Below are 21,754 nucleotides of genomic sequence, written 5' to 3'. Positions count from 1 at the left end.
CACTATATACAAGAGGCCAGAACTGTGAATTCAGCATGGCTGTAATTAGAAAGTCAGTATGTATTTCTGTTTTTTTAAGAGAGATTTAATAGATACGCAATAAAAATCCTTTCATATTTCAGACATTGTGTGCTGCTGACTTACCAATTACGTTTTGACTGACTTTACCTGCTGTGTTCTTTGTCCTGCAGCGTGCTTGTCCACTGCTTTTCTTTTGGTTTTAATATGGTTTCACAGTATCAAATGGATTGTGATTCATGGATTGTAAAATCTTGCCATTTTTACTTATTTGAGTGGAGAGGTCTAAAATGGATAGGTATTATGTCTGGTCATTAATGACCTGGAAAAGGGGGAAAACAGCACACTGATGAAATTTGCGTTTCGTATTATGCTAGAAGGAATAGTACTGAATATGGATGCAATGAGGTTAAGAAAATATGAGCAGGAAATACATTTGTCCAGGCTGAATCACTTTAAGGTCATGCATCTTGGGGAAACAGATACACTTTAAAATCTTCAAAGGTAAAAGTGATAGAGAACACCATGTTGGATGTTGTATTGCAATAAAGATCATATTGAAAAAGGCCATTGACATCACGTTGCAGAAGGCAGGAGAGACCCTTTCTGTGATCCTGACGTGGGATGGTGCTGAGTGCCCTTAGCTCCTATTGACTTTAAAGAAATTAACTTTAGAAATTTCACGTTTACTTCATCAGAAAGAAAAGGCCTCCTGGCCAGGCATAGATGATGAAAAGCGTTCCTGGCCACTGCTGCTATCTGAGCTTTCAGAAGCAGGTGAGGATCCAGAAAGACCCCAGGGTTGCAAACCTGAGTTTGGGGAGGGGGGGGGCGCAAGAGGGGGGGCTAGCATATTCTCTGAATGGAACAGGAAAATATAACTTACCCCAGTTATTTTAGTTGGTTCCTCATCATAGCTAATGTTATTTCTTATCTGGGTTGAATCTCAGCCGGTTTGTCCTTATTCAAGCCCTCTATCCCAACCAGACACTGAATAAACCTGTTAACTGCTTTGTCTATCTTTGATTAAATGGAGACAACAAAACTGGCTGTCATCTGCCTAATAAAGACATTGTAGCCTAAATTGCCTTGTTATTTTCCCTAATGATCTGTCTTGCACACTCAACAGGCTTGGGAGTGAAAGAATAGAATATTGCAGCCACCTACCTGAGTGAATCTTTGGGCTAGATACACATTCAGTGCATATTAACTTCTGGGTCCTGCCAGAGAGAAATCAGAGCCATTCAAACTTGATTCATCTATTCCTGTCAGTCTGTAGCCATGTCAATTCATACTGTGGTCAGTGGTATCAAAAGCACCTGATAGAATAGTCATGACTACTTGACTTTTACATCTGTTATCCATTGTCACTTGGTAATCTACCAATGAACCAAGTGTATTGTTTCCTCACTATATCTTGGTCTGAAAGTGGATTGCCTAGGATCTAGGAAATCTGAGATTCCAAGAGTTTCCATAGTTTTTTCACCAGAACCACCACTTTTATAGCTTACCCAGAAAAGGGAGTGGTTGATAATTAGTGAGATCTTAATGTCAAATGTTGGTTTCTGAGCAAGGGCTTAATGTAAACTTTGTTGATGCCTGCCCTCACTAAGAGAGATTGACAGCGTCTACCAGTACAGACCCAGTGTCTCCTTTCTAGATTTTATTATGCAACAAGGAGAGGAGTCAGGTTTGGCAGTAATAGCCAAAAGTTCCCTGAATTCATCCAGAACATCAGTGAATGATGCTGGCCAGAAATCCGCGTGTCCTGTTTGTCACCTCTCTTCTGCCAAAAGAGATGTGATCCTCTGGAGATGGTTTGCTCTGAATCAGGGTGATAAAAGTAAATTGAAAATTCCTCCAAGTGAGGATCCTTGACTCTGTTTCCAAGCGGTCATAGTCTGGATTAACCCAGAAGAAAAATTTAAAAGAACTATTTATAGCTTGGCCAAGTGACAGTTAAGGGAGGACAGAGTCTACCAGCATATAAAGACTATAAGTGCCAATTGGGGAGAGGACTTGTTTAATATGGTATAAGGATGTATCTTATCAGTAGTGGGTAATGAATATCAGAAGGAAACTGTCAGTGAGGTCTTATAGACTATGTAGTTGTCTCTGTTGGGAAGTAGTGGAAATCCAGTCTCCAAAGCTGCATGTGAGCCGTTTGTGTATGAATAGTGTATCTAGAGTCTGTACACCATCTGCATCAATACAGTTAATTGCTTTGTGGAGCTCTTTGTGGTACCTTGAATGTTATGGGGTGGTACTTGATAAAGACAGTCTGTTCAAATTCTTACATGTATCAAACTTTATTCATATTTAAATTACAACTAATGAATTCATTTTGAAAGTACTGAAAATTACGAAGGCTGCTTTCAAATTAAAAATTGGGTGTGAAATTCCAAATTTACCCTGTAAAATATGAAACTGATAGCAAAGGGTCTTGTATGGTCAAGTCTCTGATCTTGAAAATTGCTAATGCAAATGCCATTTTACATAGCACTTTGGGGTTATTCAGATAATCTGATCCGCTACTGCCTGGTGAGTGGAATTATTTGTTTGAAGTGATAGCAATGTGCATGGTGTTGTACAGTATATATAAATAGAGATCCTGTGCTGAAATCTTTATAATCAATAGAACTGTGACTCTTTGAATATTCATTGTATGACTGATTGTATGTGGTGATTGATTTAAAATATATATATAATTTGATTTTCAAGATACAACCTGGTCCACTAAAAATCTCCCCTGTAGAAGAGGTAATGAAAGAATCCAAACAGCCCAGTACCAAATTGCAGAAGAGTAAGACAGAAGCTCCTTCAACTTCAGTGGAAGAAAAAGAAGGTAACTTTCCAGAATGATGTAAAAATGAAGATGCTATTTAGTGTGGGGAGAGGAACAAAATCGTTATTTTTGGTACACTTTAGATAGTTTTATAATGTAATAAAACAATTTATGTAATCATTGGCAAGACATTTGCTCTAGGACATAAGAATGGTCTTTGCAATTACAGAGCACCCCACCACTGGAATAGAATTCTGCTTACTTTTCAGCAGGCTAATGTAAATGCCAGTGACTAGATATTTTTTCATGCAGCTGAAGACATGAATTAACTGGATTCTGAGGCTTGTACACAGGATTCAATAAGAATATCTTGTATACTTGTCTCCTAGGTCGTCTAAGTTTCTGGTAACTGCAAGCGGCTTAATGTGGGTAAATTGCCAGGTCACAGTCTGTAGAAGTTGGGAGTGTCCTGTCCTTCATCCCTACCTTCAATTAAATTCTGGGTGGGAAGCAGTGTCTGGTTGGCCACTTATTATCTTTGCTTTGTGGGAGAAGGTGGCTTATTCACGTTCTGCATGTGGAATGTTCTTTCTACCCAACATAAACATTCAGGTATCTGTACTAATGTTATACACAGAAATTATACAAATAGAACTGTATATGTTGTTGTTTTTTATTTTACAGCAAGCTCAGAAGTGGCTCAGATAATTTCTGCAACAGGTGAAGCTTTGTCAATTCCAGCTCCAGGCATGCAGGATGACAAAAGTGAAAAAGATCTCATACAAGGACACCATGAGGGGAAACACAAACCTGCTGCATCAGGTCCTTAAATGACTTATTAATCAAATCTAACGACTCAGTCCTTCATGCCTTCTGTATGCAAACCTCTCACCAACTTGAGTGAATGTTCTGCATGCTAAAGGACTGCAGGATTGGGCCTAATGAGTCCTTAGATAATGTGAAAAGATTTCTGCTTGATTAGTGCTTTGGAGAAAATCAGAACTCTTTACGTGCCACTCAACCTCCGATCTGGTGATTTCTTTGCCAGAGTTCAGGAAAGCTATGTATCAAGGGCCTTAGCGAAGAAGTATCAATCACAAAACTTTGAGACACACTGTAGCAAACCAATTAGAAGAACTATTGCTTCTTTGCAATAATAGCATTTCCCTTTTTCTAAGATTTTTATAGTATTATATTTAACAGGTCTCAGCGTCAATATGCCAACAAATGGTAAACAAACACTTCAGAGTTACTGTGAGCATTAGGAGGCAACTTGGTCTTGTGGTTACATTATAGGGCTGGGAGTCAGGAGATCTGAATTCTCATCTCCACTCTTCCAGACTTCCTGTATGAAAACTTTTCAATTGTCCACTAACTGTGTGTTTCGGGGGCAGGGAGAAATAGTGCAGTGTGAACAGCCCTAAACAGCGGAGCAATTGAACTCTGATTGAAATTGTTATCATCCCATCTTTCTATAGCCTCCCTCCTGATCTTTCACTGCTTTGGCTGAAGTTCCCAGCCATGCTAACAGAGCAATGGAAATGGAAAGCAATGGCTATTTACCATATGACAGTCCATGTTTAGTTTCCCAGTTGTGTCTTAGCATTGCTTTCCATCTCAGTTTGTTGTTCAGTTTATCCTTATACAACTGGCAGAAATGTAGGGATAAGTCTGATTATGTGTGTCTTTGCAGTTATCTGCAAGGAGAGCTCAGGCTAAACTTTGCAACTCTGGAAATACAAGGTTTGAGGAGTTTGCTGGATGATGGTAGTGATGCTACCAGTACAAATTAGACTCAAGAGGAAATGGTCCTTCCATGATAAATAACCCTGGTACTAATTTTGGTTTGTTACTAAGCCTTGTTTTTCCCTCTGCATCTCTGAGCCTAGGTGAGGAATACATGTGTGGAGACTCCCCTGCCATAAAAGAACGGCCACCAGAGGAGGTTGCAGCCCGTCTTGCACAGCAAGACAAAGAGGAACAAGAGAAGATTTCATGTATGTAAATTAAGGTATTATTTGGTTGTCATAGATAGGAATTCATGCTGTTGTAAATATACAATATAGCCATATGTATACATGGTAGTGTACAAACGATAACTTATGAAGCAGCTACTGTGGTGTAGGTACATCTCTACGCCAATTTAATGCTGTCCTCAGGAGCCAAAAAATCTTACCGTGTTATAGGTGAAACTGCATTATATCGAACTTGCTTTGATCCACCGGAGAGCGCAGCCCCTCCCCCCGCGAGCGCTACTTTACTACATTGTATCCGAATTCATGTTATATCAGATCGCGTTATATCAGGGTAGAGGTGTATATAAGACAGCCTCCATACTCTTTCCGTTCCCTTTTTGTCTGGTCCCTCTGCCTGTCTTACATTAGTAAGAATAAATGGCATTCTTTTTGTAGCAGACTTAGCAGTGCAGGGGCAGCATGAACCACACTGGGATTTGTGTTGGGCCACTGGGAAAGAAAGACAAGAGATCTGTGTTTGAGAGCAGACTGCTTCAGAGGGGAAGAGTCCATTACAGTGGATCTTACTCAGTGCTTAATTTGTGCCAAGGTTGGCGAGAACCTTTGTACTTGCCCTTGATGCAGCACAGTCCACAAACTGATAATTTTAAGGAATTCTCACTAATCCTTTTTGGTGATGGAAAGTAATATCATGGGACCAATTGAGGAACTGTAGTGGGGGACAGGAGTGTTACCCATATATATGCAAATATTTTTTTATTATGGTAAGGTAGATGAAGGAAATTATCTGTGTTTTAACTGTTTATTTCTCCAGCTCTTGCAGCAGCTTTGGAAGGAGCCCTAAGCAGTACTGCTCGAGTAACCCTTCAGGAAATTACTGCCCAGGAAGCTGCAGTGCAAGCTGTTAATGCTCATGCTCGGATACTGAAGGAGGCTATGGATAATTCTGAGGTAAACTGAATAAAATGCTGATACAGCTCTTACTTTATCTACCAAAGTATCCAAAAATGTTTGTCATACAATTGAAGATATCAGATAATTAATTTTTCTCCTGGGGATAGTCTCTAGCATCTCCCATCTGATTTCAACTAGTCTTCGTTGTAGTCTGTCTAAACTTATAGAAGTTTTTCACATGTGAAATTTATTTTAACATTTTTTGGGGGGAGGGTTTAACATGTAAAGGCACTTCTGTTCCTCAGTTTCTCTGTCTGTGAAATGGGTATAGTTCTTATTTACCTGTTCAGTAGGGGTATTCAGAGAGTTAACATTTAATATATGTTAAGTGTGTAGGAAATGAATATACTAAATGTTGTGGTAAGGGCATGAAACAGCCTCATAATTCCATTTTAGATCACTTTGTTAAAACGATTACTATTGCTAAAATTCCAGTGGATTTCTCTCTTGCTGTAGAAGTTCATTTATTACTGTCTAGTAGTGAATATGGAATGTGTCATAATGAAGTCTTACATCAGGGTCAACGTATGAGGATTCAGCAAACACTATAAATGAACAAGTATATGGCAGATCAGTCTGAAGTGAGAAGTGCAGACACAGTTGCATGTGGGACAGGAAAAATTGTCTGTGACCACTGCAAACTATTGTATCCTTGCTTTGCACTGTTCATACTTTGAAGAGAATCCAAAGATTAATAAAAGTTTCCGAAGTCATTCAAGATTTACAGAATCAAAAGCCTTGGCTAAGTTGGTGGACACTGTATGAAGATCATAGTTTTTCTCCTGTCACTTTTCCTGAAGTTGATGGACTGTGAAGATCATGTCTGTAGTGCCCTGTCCAGACCAAAATCCACATTGAGACTCGGGGAGGAAATTTCCAAAAGATAGGTTTTAAGTCTGTTCAATATAACCTATTCAAGGCTTTTTCCAGCAACAGAAGTTAGAGAAATGCCATGATGATTATCAGTTTGCCTTATCACCCGTGTGAAGATAAGCAGTGTTGGCATACTTGAAATCCTGTAGCACTGACTCTTGCAATATGGTACCCAGCCTGCTTGTAGAGCTGTGCTGGAATGGCACCTGGTCTGGGTGCTTTTCCTTCCTCTACTTGACTGCTATTACAGTCTTGTATCAGGTTGGGGCTGGTACGAGCTCTTTTTTTTAAAGGGTGCTGTGGAATAGTATGAATTGTTGTCTCAGAAATGTTGGAAGGGCAGTTGAGCACCAAACTAATGTATGTTCATCAAGCAAGTATTTCTTTTTTTGTCAGTTGAATGGATTGCTGTCCAGTGTGTATACAGAGATTACCACACTGCATCTGGGGCCATATGCAGCACAAAGGCCAGCAAAACAGCTTTGGGGTGTCTTTGTGATCTGCTGTCCATGGTAACTCCATGGCTTCATTTTTCTGACCACTGATTTCTTTTTTATTTGCCAAAGTCTGGTATGACCCACCTTTCTAGCTGTTGAATCCTTATCCTTAATGTAGACTTGATGAGTCGCATGCACTGAGTGTGTTGGGGTCATTCTCATCAAACCAGTCCTGGTTCCTCTTAACGAAGTCAAAAACTTCAGCAGCCATATTATATGTTGTATCTCAAAAATATTTCCAGGCTGTCTTTACATCCACTGAGGTGTCTGTGGCTAAGGAATGTACATTAGCTATGCCAACATGCGTATTTTCAGCAGAGGGCTGTTGCCTTCAGCAAAGTTCTAGGCCAGAAGGTGTTCAAGTGGCTAATTAGCATTACAGGGGCATATCCATAACTAAGAAGGACTGGGTTTGAGGGGTCTCCCGTGTGGAAAGTCTGAATTGGTGATACCACTTTTCACATTGGGGAATTTGTCATTCAGTGCTACTGGATTGATAGGAACTGTATGAAAAATATATTCATCTGTTTTAAAATGAAAGGAACACGATTAAATAGGTTAAACTGAATCTAAAGCTTGAATTTAAAAACAATATTTTTAAAACACAAGAACTAATATTGCAGTTACTTGTACTGCATTTTTAAAGATCAGCAAATACGAAGGAAAAATAATCCACACCCTGTAGAGTCAAGCACACGGGTTTCCCAGTAGTGTCCAACCCAAAGACTGCTATATTGTTCTGTTGCGGGAGAATCAATGTGGAATTGACTAGTTTATTTTCACTGTTTAGTCAGGACAAAGTGCATGAAGTAAACAGCACAAATCCTGATAAAATCAGGTTTTTAAAACTTTCAGTTGTTGGTATTGTTATGTGATTTAACTTGACATATGCCCTTTAAAAAATTAACTTAATTGCAAATTAGTTAGGAACCTTTAAGTTTGTGCAGCTATTTTGAATTTCCATTCTTGCTGATAATTTTGTTTGTGGTTATAACTTGCCTAATGAGAGAGCTTGTGCTTCCTAGACTTCAGGAGAGAGAAAATCTGCTCAGTGGCGGACCTTGGAGGAAGCATTGAAAGATCGCAGAAAGGCTGTGGATGAAGCTGCTGATGCCCTTCTGAAAGCCAAGTAAGTTGTTCTGAGCATTTCATAGGCTTGATTTAATATCTCCAATGTCAAATTTGGCAGAAATTCTAGAAACAACACACAGCACCAAAGAATTTATCCCAAGCATACTCTTGATGTAAGAATGCATAGCGTGTGCTTCTCGGGAGTATCTGGATCTGGTATTTTGCAGAACATTGGTATGATAGAGAATCTGAAACAGTAAAATCTTAGATATTTTCGTTGTTTCCTTTCCTTTTTCTAATAAAACAACGAATCAGATCATTCTTGGAGCTTAGATACTACGGCAGTGAGACCAAACAACCCAAATCTGGTCTCAACTAGTCATTAGAAGAGACAGTGGACATAATATAATTTTTCTTATCTTTAATATCTTATGTAGATAAAATCTTGAATAAACGTAAACAGTATTAGCAAACCTATAGCAGATATTTCACAGCTGATCTCTGTATGTACAGGGATCAATAATGCCATTAGGTATCTATCATCAATTGAAATGGCCAAAACTTAAAAACCTGGTTATGTAAAGTTAGGCTCCTTAGGATTTTGCACTAATTATATTAGAAACTTCAAACTTAAGAATAAGACACACATCCCTGTGTTTTAGATCATAATCCTTTTTCAGCACGTAATCCTAAAGTATTGTAGAACTACTTCTAAGTCTTCATTAATGAGTTTTTAGTAGTTTGTGCAGGCTCTTGAAGACTAGTGATTTTAATGGTATTAAAGGGGGATGTATTTGGAAACAGGACATATATTTAAAATTTGGTTATCTTGAAAAGACTCGTTCTGGGGAGATGTGAAAAACAAAACCTGACAGCATGTGGGAAGAACTCAGGAAAGCCTGCCAGCAGAAAACCCCCAGAAAGCTAGTAACCGATACAAAGGCTCCTAATAGCCACTGACTGTGTGTAAACTTTTCAACAACAAAATCATTTCCAATTCAAAATGATTGGAGTGTTGAATGCTATGCTTCCGCTCCTTAATGTTAGGAATAGTCAAACTGGTATCACTACAGCCAATATTTTTTAAAGGACACTTAACATAATTTATCTATAAAAAATCTGACTGGCTGCCATTAGTTTACTTTTTGCTCTATTGCTTGTATTCATTTAGGACCTGCTTCATAGTCAATGGGAGTCTTTTTGTTTCAATGGGCTTTCGATCAGGAGCATAGTGCTGTTGTCTTGAGTTTCCAATTATGCAAGAGGAGAACTTAATTATAAAATCAAACATAAATAGAAATGTTTTCGGGCCTTTTTTTATTTGTCTCTCCATTTCCTTTTCGTCACACCATCCAAAAAACTTGGGCCAAAAGTACTTTGTAAATATAGCCAATTCACTTCTACAAATGTAAGCATTTCTTTAGTACTTAAACTTTGCATTAGCTAGAAGTGGCTCAGTTTTCAAATATTGGGTGCGTTTGATTTGGCAGGTCCCTGCATGTAACAATGTACAATTGCATATACCATTTAAGAACATAAAACTAAATGAGCTTACAAAATAAATCTGTCCTCTCAACCCGTCCTCTTGGGCAAAAAGTTTTATGAAGGAAAATTTTACACTAAATACAATCATAATTTCAAATATGTTAAAAACATTGAACCCTCTAGCAGCTCTGTTTAGAGTTAAAAGCTCTCCTTTAATTAGTTTGTTAGGTCATCTGATCAATCTCCCTGCCAGTGCAGATAATAAGGGAACTTCTGTATATGCTAATTAGTAGTTTCTGTCTTTTTCAGAGAAGAATTAGAGAAAATGAAGGGTGTGATTGATGATGCCAAGAAGTCTCAGATTGCTGGAGCCAAATCTCACATACTTGCTGCAGAAGAGAATCTTCATCATATGATAGTTGACCTGGACAATGAAGTCAAAAAGGTAATGTTTCCCAAGTCTATCCTAATAAATCATCGTTTGCATAATAGGCAATTGCCAACATGTGCAGAAACTCCTGCAATAGCTTAAAAATACTGAGTATAAATTCAGAATCATTTAGCTGTAATTTGAGCTTTTGTGCTGACATGTGACAATGAACAATTTTCACAAGATCCTGGTGGGGGAAAAGGGGGCTCAATTACTTGATCTGTTTTAGTGGGTGAATGTTTTCTTTAGTTTGATGGCAGCTGAGTAAATTGTAGCTTTTGAACATGGTGCTAGTTGTAAATCAATAAGAATGGATAAGTAGACGCACACTAAGCTAGCTTTGCTCGCTTTGACGTATTCAGGAACTACTATTTTTCACAATGATCTTGAATTGCCTTTTTTTTCCTCTTCAGGAAAAAAATGTAAATAATATAATAGATGACTTAGAGGATTGTGATTTTCTTTAATCTTCATGAGAGATTCATATTTCTTTGAAAGATAGGAAAGGAGAGCCACCATGGTCCAGTGGTTAGAACACAGAACTAGGAGCAAGGAATTTCATCTCAGTACTGCCAGTGACTTTCTGTGTAGCCTCGGGCAAATCATTTTACTTCTTTCTCAGCTTTCTTGTTTGTAAAGTGAGGATAAAACTTACCTGCCTTGCAGGGTTCTTATGACTTATAAAGCTGCTTTTATTGAAATGTGCCTTTTCTACTTGTCTTTATGTACTGATAGGAACATCGGCACACAGATCTAAACTAGAACAGCTCTAGGGCCAGTCTTGGCTACAAACAATACAACATGATTGTCTCAGAACTGGCTGTCTTAGAGCATAGATATGACCTTAACTGAGTTCTATCACAGTGCTAAACCCTTGGATGTGTTCAGGGACTTAGCCTGGATTTGGGATACTCTTACGGTATGTTCACACTGCCAGTTAAAAAATCTGCAGCACGGAGTCTCAGAGCCTGGGACAGCTGGCTCGGGCTGTGAGGCTAAAAATAGCAGTGTGTAGATGCTTGGGCTGGAGAGTGGAATCTTAGAGCTCAAGCTCCAGCCTGAGCCCAAGTTTACAGTGTATTCATATAGCCCAGAGCCTGAGTCAACTGACCTGTGCCATGGGTCATTTATTGCAGTGTAGACATATCCTTTCAGTCCTATCTACGCTATGGGTTGGCATAGTCTGACTTCAGTATATGTACTGTGTAGATGGGGGAGAGGTCTCCATAGCTTCAGTAATGAGTTATTGTATGTGAAAGGTTTGAAGAGAAAACTATTGAGGTCAATTTTTTTTGGCAAATTTGCCTTGTAAGTTGTCAATAGACCTCTCCTCTGTCACTAATGAGTAGAAGTGTGGTGCTTGTGCTGTGTGTATATTAGAGCTTTTGAATAATCTCAGTTAACTCAAAAAAATTAATTGCGATAAAAATTTAATCTTGATTAATCGCACTGTTAAGCAATAGAATACCAATTGAAATGTGTTAAATATTTTTGGATTTTTTTTTTTTACATTTTTAAATATATTGAGTTCTATTACAACACAGAAAGTGAAGTATACAGTGTTCACTTTATATTTTTTATTACAAATATTTGCACTGTAAAAATGATAAAAGAAATAGTATTTTTCAATTCACCTCATACAAATACTGTAGTGCAATCTCTTTACTGTGAAAGTGTAACTTACAAATGTAGATTTTTTTTTTTTGTTTTTTTTTTTGTTACATAACTGCACTCAAAAACGAAACAATGTAAAATTTTGGAGCCTGCAAGTCCACTCAGTCCTACTTCTTGTTCAGCCAATCACTAAGACAAACAAGTTTGTTTACATTTACGGGAGATACTGCTGCCTGCTTCTTATTTACACTATCACCTGAAAGTGAGAACTGGTGTTCGCATAGCACTTTTGTAGCCAGTACAGTCAGGTACTTGTGTCAGGTATGCTAAACATTCATATTTCCTTTTATGCTTCAGCCATGATTCCAGAGGACATGCTTCTATGCTGCTGATGCTCATTTAAAAAAAAAAAATCCATTAATTAAATTTGTCACTGAACTCCTTAGGGGAGAACTGTATGTCTCCTGTTCTGTTTTACCTGCATTCTGCGATATATTTCATGTTTATAGCAGTTTCAGCTGAGGACCCAGCACGTTTGTTTTAAGAATACTTCCACAGCAGATTTGATAAAAAGCAAAGAAGGTACCAATCTGAGATTTCTAAAAATAGCTACAGCAAGGTTTTAGAATCTGAAGTGCTATTGAAAATCTGAGAGGGACAAGGTGTGGAACATGGTTTTAGAAGTCTTAAAAGAGCACGCTCTGGTGTGGAAACTACAGAACCGAAACTATCAAAGAATCAACCTTCTGCTGGTGGCATTGACTTAGACATGAAAATGAACATGCATTGGTCCACATTGCTTTGGATCATTATTGAGCAGAACCCACCATCAGCATGGACGCATGTCCTCTGGAATGGTGGTTGAAGCATCAAGGGACACATGAATCTTTAGTGCATCTGGTAGGTAAATATTGCGCGACACCAGTTACAACAGTGCCAGGCGAACGCCTCTTCTCTCTTTCAGGTGACATTATAAACAAGAAGCGGGCAGTATTATCTCCTTCAAATTGTAACCAGACTTGTTTGTCTGAGTGATTGGCTGAAGTAGGACTGGTTGGACTCATAGGCTCTAAAGTTTTACATATTTTATTTTTGAATGCAGTTATCTTTTTGTACATAATTCTACATTTGTAATTTCAGCTTTCATGCTAAAGAGATTGCACTACAGTACTGGTATGAAGTGAATTGAAAAATACTAATTTTCAGTGCAAGTATTTATAATAAAAATAAATATAAAGTGAGCACTGTACACTTTGTATTCTGTATTGTAACTGAAATCAATATATTTGAAAATGTAGAAAACATCCAAAAATATTTATATAAATGGTATTCCATTATTTAACAGCGCGATTAATTGCGATTTAATTTTTTTCATCGCTTGACAACCCTAATATATATGATTTAATACTTGCCTTCAAAGGTAAATCTGACCCAATTTTTATTTATTTTATATCTTATAGGTTCAGGCAGCACAATCTGAGGCTAAAATAGTAGCTCAGTACCATGAACTTGTGGCTAAAGCTAGGGATGAATTTCAGCGAGAACTGGATAGTATCACTCCAGAAATACACACTGGCTGGAAGGGGCTAAGTAAGTCTTGGACTGTTATGTTACCTTTAATGTTTAATGATGCACAAAGCACTTTGTTTTCCAAGAGCACTACAGCTGCATATACTGACCTACAGTTGTTCTAATTTCTGTTTCTCTACATTGTAGCTAGTTTAATTGGAAACTATTTTGAATAAACTTTAAAATCCCAAGTTATCTGAACCAACTGGTACAAAAGGCCCTCATTTTGAATAGGTAATTTATGGAGCAATTGTGGTCTTGCTGATGAAATCACAAGATGGTTTCTGGGTAGCTTGAAGAAAGCACCCACGCTGAAACTTGACATTGGAAAGGTACTTGGGTGTCTTCTGTTAGTCTTTTAAACTTCCAAGTGTTCCAAGAGAAGTGATGTAGAGTATGGAATGAGAAGGCCAGGTGCAACTGAAAAAGGTCCTTTCAATAAACCACAAGCAACTGTTGTTATTTATGGAACAACTAGAGTAAAACTTAGTTTTGTTTTTCTACTTGTTTTCATTAAAAAAAAAAATCAAATCTGTAATATTTCCCTTCTGAGATTCTTAATGAAATATAAACTGTATAAAGCAGTAAACTGTTCAAAGAGGTCTGTATCTGTAGTTTTTATAGAATATGGGTGAAGTAACCAGTGTACAGTTAGCTAGATTAAATTAACTTGAACTGAAATGGCGCAAGTCCATTTAATGTCACACGAAAGCTCTTTTGAGATACCTCTGAACAGCTACTGCTCTACTGCGTTAGCGACCATTAGATAACATGACAGCTATGTTAATCAGCAGAGATAAAGCAAATCACATGTCATATATGCTTAAATGCTTTGCAAAATCAGGGCCTTCCTTCTGAAGAATGGTTTGGCATATATCTGGCACTGGGAGTCTATAACTTTCTGACAATGTTTAGCTCCCTAGACATAGTTGAGGCTATCACTTAATGGCTTTCCAGAGATGTTTTAAAGATTCATCTTATGGATATGCAAGGGCATGTTTACAATTTAAGAAATGATTTTTTTTAATGATGATTGTTTAAATTGTTGCTTTGGTGGTGGTATAGTGGATACTGATATGATTCTGAGAGAATTCTGCTTTTTTTTAGTGTGCTCGTGTCCCTTCATTAGTGAGAGAATGCCCTTCTCTCACTAAGGGAAGCCTGGCCCATAGCTTTGTGTGCATGCAGTGGAAAGCAAGGCTTGTGTTGGAAATAGTGTATTACCCCATATACTTGTGTTCATATTTGTGTGGTCAGAGAAATTGGCAGCAGTAACTGCAGCACTGAACTTTGAACAGTAAATGCACAGTAACTTAAAAAAATGTGTTTTTACTTGTCAGGTGACTTACTAAATATGGTTCTACATGTAGTGGAGTATTGTGTTAGAGCAGCAAATAAGCCTGGTCTGATAACATTACAGCTCTTCTGTTGGTGAAATTGGAGTTTTTTATTTTTCGGGGCATTTCCCTGCTAGGTGCTTGGGTATTTTTCTCCTGATTTAAAAATATGCTAGCCCAGGGGTAGGCAACCTATGGCACGTGTGCTGAAGGCACCACTTAAGCTGATTTTCAGTGGCACTCACACTGCCCGGGTCCTGGCCATCGGTCCGCGGAGCTCTGCATTTTAATTTAATTTTTAAATGCAGCTTCTTAAGCATTTTAAAAACCTTATTTACTTTACATACTAGACTATTGTTGTTATATTATAGACGTATAGGAAGAGACTTTTTAAAAACATTAAAATGCATTACTGACACGTGAAACCTTAAATTAGAGTGATTAAATGAAGACTTGGCACAGCACTTCTGAAGGGATGCCGACCCCTGTGCTAGCCCATATTAGGAACCATTTGAAACATATTTAAGTAATGAGTCACAAATTCTTTAAACAGTAATTTTAAATTTAGTTTACTTACTTAAAGGACTTGTATAGTTTGAGCTATAAGAAATTTTGTCATCCTGAATCTTGTATCTGCTCACCTCATGCAATCAATGCAGTCAGGATTTCTATCCTAGCACAAAACAAGGAGGGGAAAAGCCAGCCAGAAACCTCAGTTATGCTGTTCTGATGATGGCTTACCAAACAATCTAAGATATTGTTTTATATCCAATATACAAAAAATTTTCAGAGCTTTTAATGAGCTAGTGTCTGAATTAGTCTATGTATTTGTAGATGTAACATTTGTGTACGTTACAGGTTGTGTATTAATAGCAGTAGTTCACCTTATATTTTCTGTGGTTACTGCTTTTATTTTTAAGGAATTTTTAACAGCCATAAAAAAAACTTCACTTCAGGCCCCAAAATAGCATTTCAGGTCTTTGCAGATGGTAAACTGTTTTTGCCAAATTCCCTGTCAAATGGGAGCAGCTTTTTTAGATGTAAGAGGCTGTGTCTAGAAAAATGAACATATTGGAACTCCTGGCTCTGAATTGTAGCAGGTTCATTTTTCAGGTATTTAGTTCTGCGCTCCATGTTAATTCTTAAAATTATTTCCTAGCTTCCATGGTTGGGCCCTGATCCTGCAAGTGACAGTGCGCTTCAGTTGGGCTCCCTGCAAGTGTAGGTGTCCCATTTGCAGGCTGTTAATTGCAGGGCAAGGGCACAAAGAGGCCACATTCACATTGGGTTTTCTGGGGAAAACCTTCCCTGTGCTGGTCTGTCTTACATTTCAGTCTTGAGAGAGCTTCATTTGAGCAAATAAACTTGACAAGTTTAAAGAACCACATTGCTGCACATAATTAAATGCTTCAGAGTTGTATTCTGAAGTGTTTGTGTCTGGCAATAGGTATGTTGTGGACACCTCTGCTCCGGAATAACTGAAAGACTAACTTCAAAGTGTAATGCTGTGCTGTGCTTCCCAATTAAAATTTGTAGTCCTTATTCTTAAACATATTTTAGCTTAATCTGCACTACTCCTTTGCTATGACTGCTAAAGCTCAGAATGTGATATTAGAGGCTTTGATGTTGTGGGTTTTATTTTGGTATTATATAAAGGGACTTTTAAGAGCTTTTAACAAAAAGAAAAAGCTGCCAGTCTGTCTAAAAGACTCCCTATAATATGCTAAGGCACTCTAAATACAAAGCTATGAGTGGTATGTTTTCATGTACATTTCTGCATGCTTTTACCAACTAATTGATTTGCTGTGTTGACTGTTTATTAATTTTTCCAAACCTTCCTCTTTCTTCTGTTGCAGAGATAACTGATTTAGGTGAGTTACTGTAACTTTTTCTGCTCAGATGAATGTTGTTTCTCAAGTCATTCTGTGTTTGTGTCGTGCAGTGCTTTACAACTAGACAATATCAACTAGTGCTTAATTGCTGCATTTATAAAATATATTAGTGCTGAGGTTTGCTTTGGGATACTTCCCATTTAGTTTCTCTATGTAGTCTGGTTCTTGTCTGTTGTGCTTGTAAATCATACACTTGAAATAATTTTGCTGCTCAGGTAACTGTTACTGCAAATATTAGCTACATGGTTAAATTCCTTACATGAATATTGTCATGTCACTGGGATACCCTTATGCTGATCCCAGATGATTAGGAGGACAGAACTGTGAACCAGAAAGTTTTTGTGTCTTGTCATTGACTTTCTGGGTAATCTTGGGTAAGCCATTTGGGCCTACATTTTCCAGTGCCCACTAATTTTAAGTTCCTCAATTTTCATATGCCCACCTTAAGCCTCATTTTATAGAGGTTCTGAGCACCACCAGCACCCTTTGCAACTTGTAGATATGCAGCATCTCTGAAAACCAGGCCCTCGAGGTCAAGTAGGGCCTGCAAAATAAGTGGATGTTTGGAAAATTTTGACCTAAATCCTTGGATTGTAGTTTCTCCACCTTAGGAAAATGGTAAATTTAAAATCAAACTAAGCAAGCTGATAAAAACTCTGAACCAAAGCAGGTTGTACAAGGAGCTGCGTTCCCGTGACATCAAACTTAAATACGGTACATGGAGTTACAAACAACACTTCCTCACAGGAGCAGCACTTCGTCCTGCCGTCTGTCCACATGTCATACTAAGAATTGATCAGCAGTCCTAAACTGGACTGAAAACTCCCCTTCGCAGCACACTCCCCCAAATAGAATCCCGTGCTTAATAGTGTCAGTTCCTCCTCCAGTGCCCATGGAATGGATGGGCTTAGCAGTGCATGCCTGGTAGGTAACAAGCTTGGGCTATTTTGGACCAGGACTGAGAGAGAGAAGAAAAGGGGTCATTGCAGAGAATGCTCTGCTGGTAGCCCCATCTCTTCCCTACTGACAGCAAGGTGGTGCAGCTCAAGTAATCTAATCTTTACTGGGGCAGCTTGTGTTGGAGTGACTTTGTGCAGAATAGCCTGAGGCCAGTGATTCAGCCTTTTCCATGCTGGGGGACACATCCCCACGCACACTCTATCCTCCGTTTAACAGGTTGAGATCTCATTTCCTAGGCCATTTAGGATTTCAGAGGTAAGAACCAACACATTTAAGCTCTGCCCAGAAACCAATAGCAGATGTTGATCCTGGAGCACAAGTATAATGTGCTCATGGGAAGATACTCTGCATATCAAGCAGATTGCCACCTTCTGCACTGGCTCCAGCTTGGGAATGGGTTTGAGAGAGCGCCCTGTATGGCACACATTGCAGAAATCTGGTCCTAAGTGCCAATGATGGCAGATGCTGGATATAAACCTCAATCAGAGGAAATTATATAACAGCTGCCAATACTTTGACTTGCTCTCCTCTGACTCACTGTCCCTGCCTGTTTTCTCAGGAATGAGCTTCAGCAAGCTCACGGACATCCATATCCAGTCTCACCTGGACTTTGGATCTGCTTTACTCTACATCCCTTGGGGTGCTGTATGGCTTACTAGCACAGTGATAGCTGCATGGTGCTTTAAAAACCAATAGAAGGGCAGTTCTTGAGCCACAAGGAACTTACAGTTCTAAATTCGACTTATGGGAGGTGGGATGGGGAAGAATCCAGGGGCTGGCAGGGTGATAACTGAGACAAGTATTCTGGGAGGCACATTTTGATAGCTCCTTTTTGTATTTAGGAAAAAATAATTCACTTCGTTAGTTTGGAGATGCTGTCCAGAAGGGCTTGGATGGGTGTCCGGGCAGGAAGAGGGGGAGAGTTAGTAAGGTGCTAAGATCCTTGGATAAAATGTCCTAGTTGAGTATTAAATATTGCCAGTTTGTGACCTGGGGATGATCTTATTTCATGTGTGTGTGTGCTGGGTAGCACAGGTGGTGTCTGTCTGTTTCTCCAGTGATCCATTTCTAATAAAAACTTGTTCTCTCTAGCTGGTCAGCTGTCTACAGATGATTTAAATTCTCTCATTGCCCATGCTCATCGTCGTATTGACCAGCTAAACAGTGAATTGGCAGATCAGAGAGTGAGAGAACAGCAGCACATTGAGGCAGCCCTGGAAAAGCAAAAACTGGAAGATAAGAGAACACTTGAGACAGCAGTGGCAAAAGCACTAGAGCACTACAAAAGCGAGATCCAGATTGACCAGGACAAAAAGGTACAGTAAGCAGAGGGTAATTGGTCCTCCCATGCTGCTGGTTTCCAGTATGTTCTCTGCACACCATGGAATTCACCAGTGAAGTCTGACATCTTCCAAGCTGCAAACTAATATTGTGGCAGGTGGTTAGAAAACAGTAATATAGCTTTGGACATTGAGGCTTGATTCTCAAATGTGTGTGCAAATTAGGCTTGTAGGGTAAAACTTTCAAAAGCCCGTGAGTCACTTAAGTACTTTTGAAAATGCTCCATGTAGTTGCATAGCCAATATTTGTGTGTAATAGCTGTAGCTGACTATTTGTATTCATATATGGTCAGCAAACTGTAGAGAGTGCTTGCAAACGAGACATGAAATCTTGCATGTGTGCACTTCTAAAAAGCAGGGTGTAATCTTGGCTATACTGAAGTCAACTGCAAAACTCCCATTAACTTCAGTAGGGCCAAGATTTCATCCCAGGGTCTGGTTGTCCAAAGCTGCATTTGGATTGAGATCTTCATAGTTAAGAAATCCTCTATCCCCTCCCCTATTTGTTTTAATTGAGCTGTTTGGATCCAGGTTGTTGTGGCATTTGAAGAAAAGGGACCAAGGCTAGCTTGAGTAAACTGTTCACGGACAGGAAGCTCAGTACAAGAAAGAACGACAAGCCTGTTGACTTCTCATGTGACTCATTAGTGCAAAAAACATTCAGGCATTGGGAAAACATATAGCCACTCCAGAAATAAGTTAGTGTCAAGTTTATAAGCAGATAAGCTAACACAGTGTGTATAGCTTGAAATAAAATACTGCAGACAGAAGAGGGGAAAAAAAGTAGCAGCATTTTAATTTGAGAGCTGTTGGGGACATTTTAGAATTTTTTGTATATGCTTTTATCTGAGCAATTTATTTTTCATGCATGTCTAAACTTAAAAGATTGCACTGTTAACTATCTAGCAAGTGTAGTCACTGGTTATTAGTATTATGGGCATTTAGCCATTAGAAAGACAAACCAACAGAGCAAGAGAACTTGAAGGTCTCTAAAATATTAATTTTAAAATTGTAAAGTTGCATAGAGTCTTTATAAAAGGCTCAGTGATGTCAAGAATATGACCTCAAGAAAATTATTGTTGGGTTAATTTTAAATAACATCACCCTTGCTATCATCAAGCAGTTGGGAGATGAAAACTTAAAGCTAGTGCCTGTTTATATACAGACAGAAGAAGTCCGAGAAGTAATGGAGAGTGAAATGAGGACCCAGCTCCGCAGGCAGGCAGCTGCTCACACGGATCACCTGAGAGATGTTCTGAAGATCCAAGAACAGGAACTCAAACTGGAGTTTCAGCAGGTGAGGGAAGGGAGATCTGTAATGAAATGGCCAGGGACTACATGGCATGGTATCCAGTTTGTGATAGCCTTGGGAGATGCACATCCTGTAAGGGTCCCACTGCATCCTTCAGTACACTTGAATGCAGGCCATAGAATGAAGCCAATTATATTGAAAGGGGATGGAATACACAAACTCTTTGATCATTTCAGATTCTATTGATGGAAGAGAGGATTTGCTGATACTAAACAGCAAGTGCAATAGTATTTGGCTCTGTTCTCAAGGTAGGGTGCCTGACTGCCAGGGCGATATTGTATTTACTATAATGTGCATTGTCTTTGGAAGGCATACAATAAACTGATCTGTGGTATTGTGTTCTAAAGGATGTAATTTTGGTCTCTCTCGGTGAAGTATTTGTTCATATTTGTTTACAGTGGTACTAGATTTATGTTAAGTATCTTGTTACAGAGCTTGTCTGAGAAGCTCAGTGAACAGGAAATGCAATTCAAACGCCTTACTCAGGAACAACTTGACAACTTCACTTTGGATATCAACACAGCCTATGCCCGGCTGAAAGGAATTGAGCAAGCAGTGGAGAGTGAGTACTGGAAAATGGAGCAGAAACTGTGATGTACCAGAGCACAATCCAGAGTAGTGGGGCACTGTCACCCCTACCCTGCAATCTTGGGTGCCTTACAGTACCTTGCTGTAGTAGTTCCTGCCTGGGCTACTCACAAACAGCCTTCCAGTATGCTGGCCATACCCTCCGTGTTTGTAACTGCAGCCTGCCAGCTACACCCTGGCTTTCACCAGGCTTGATTTTACTGCAGAGTGATCTAGAAATGTTTATCCTTTACTGCCCAGCCCTTTCCTGTACAGTACAACTATATTAAGTCTGTTATTCCTTGAAGGCAATAATATGCCATCTTATTTTAAATGGACTTCAGGCACTTCAACTTATAAACACTGGATTAGATGAAACAGTAAAAGAAGTTTTTATTAATTACAAAGAGATTTTGAGTGAGTATAAGTGATGAGGCACAAAAGTCAGAAATGGTGACAAGAAAAAAAGTATCAGAGGGGTAGCCATGTTAGTCTGGATCTGTAAAAAGCGACAGAGTCCTGTGGCACCTTATAGACTAACAGATGTATTGGAGCATAAGCTTTTGTGGGTGAATGAATACCCACTTTGTCAGATGCAGTGGGTATTCACCCACGAAAGCTTATGCTCTGAGGAGGGGAAAAAAAAGGTAAAACACTTACTGGTATCTTCTTAAGAAACAATCTGGGTTGCAAAGCAAATTTTCTCACCACATGCTCCAGTAGATTACTAACCAGACTTTCAGGTTTGAACCCCTGCCCCACAGTCCAACAGCTGTTTTCCTTTTGTCTTCTCAGATGCGGAGAATGCGGTGAGGGGGTTGTCCCTTGGGGTGTTTGTCCCTTCTTTTTATAGTTTTCCCTCCTCTTGAAAATCCTTTCCAGCTGAGACCCGGGAGTCAGTCTATGTGGAAGACTATTCCCTGCTGGGGTTTTATTTTTCACCTGTTTGAACTTCCTTTGTTTTCCCTCCCTGCTTGATGACGGTTTACTGCTTAAATGCAAAGTAAGGCAAGCACACATTCCTTTGTATAGGACAGACCTGACTTCTGTCTGGTCAGGGCTGTGGGGTTTGGA

The 21,754-nt window shown here is 39.0% G+C and overlaps 1 protein-coding gene across 3 annotated transcripts in view; it reads left to right on the top strand.

The window, feature by feature from the left end:
• Window positions 1-21,754, top strand: part of IMMT (inner membrane mitochondrial protein) — a 31,548-nt gene that overhangs the window by 8,179 nt on the left and 1,615 nt on the right. Inside the window, exons 4-14 of one of the 3 annotated variants that reach the window (XM_032771551.2) lie at window positions 2,740-2,863; window positions 3,488-3,625; window positions 4,693-4,800; window positions 5,594-5,730; window positions 8,129-8,232; window positions 9,969-10,104; window positions 13,164-13,293; window positions 16,466-16,480; window positions 18,554-18,777; window positions 19,967-20,098; window positions 20,546-20,675. In XM_032771551.2, coding sequence (XP_032627442.1) covers window positions 2,740-2,863; window positions 3,488-3,625; window positions 4,693-4,800; window positions 5,594-5,730; window positions 8,129-8,232; window positions 9,969-10,104; window positions 13,164-13,293; window positions 16,466-16,480; window positions 18,554-18,777; window positions 19,967-20,098; window positions 20,546-20,675 — 1,378 coding nt within the window. Of the gene's footprint in view, window positions 1-2,739; window positions 2,864-3,487; window positions 3,626-4,692; window positions 4,801-5,593; window positions 5,731-8,128; window positions 8,233-9,968; window positions 10,105-13,163; window positions 13,313-16,465; window positions 16,481-18,553; window positions 18,778-19,966; window positions 20,099-20,545; window positions 20,676-21,754 lie in introns of all 3 variants that reach the window. The other 2 variants (XR_012655996.1, XM_032771552.2) reach the window with 2 other exon arrangements.

Source organism: Chelonoidis abingdonii, chromosome 5, assembly GCF_003597395.2.
Source record: "Chelonoidis abingdonii isolate Lonesome George chromosome 5, CheloAbing_2.0, whole genome shotgun sequence".
In the NCBI taxonomy this organism is placed as follows: domain Eukaryota; kingdom Metazoa; phylum Chordata; order Testudines; family Testudinidae; genus Chelonoidis; species Chelonoidis abingdonii.
The sequence above is the reverse complement of the archived record's forward strand: the minus strand, read 5'-3'. Positions and strand labels throughout refer to the sequence as shown.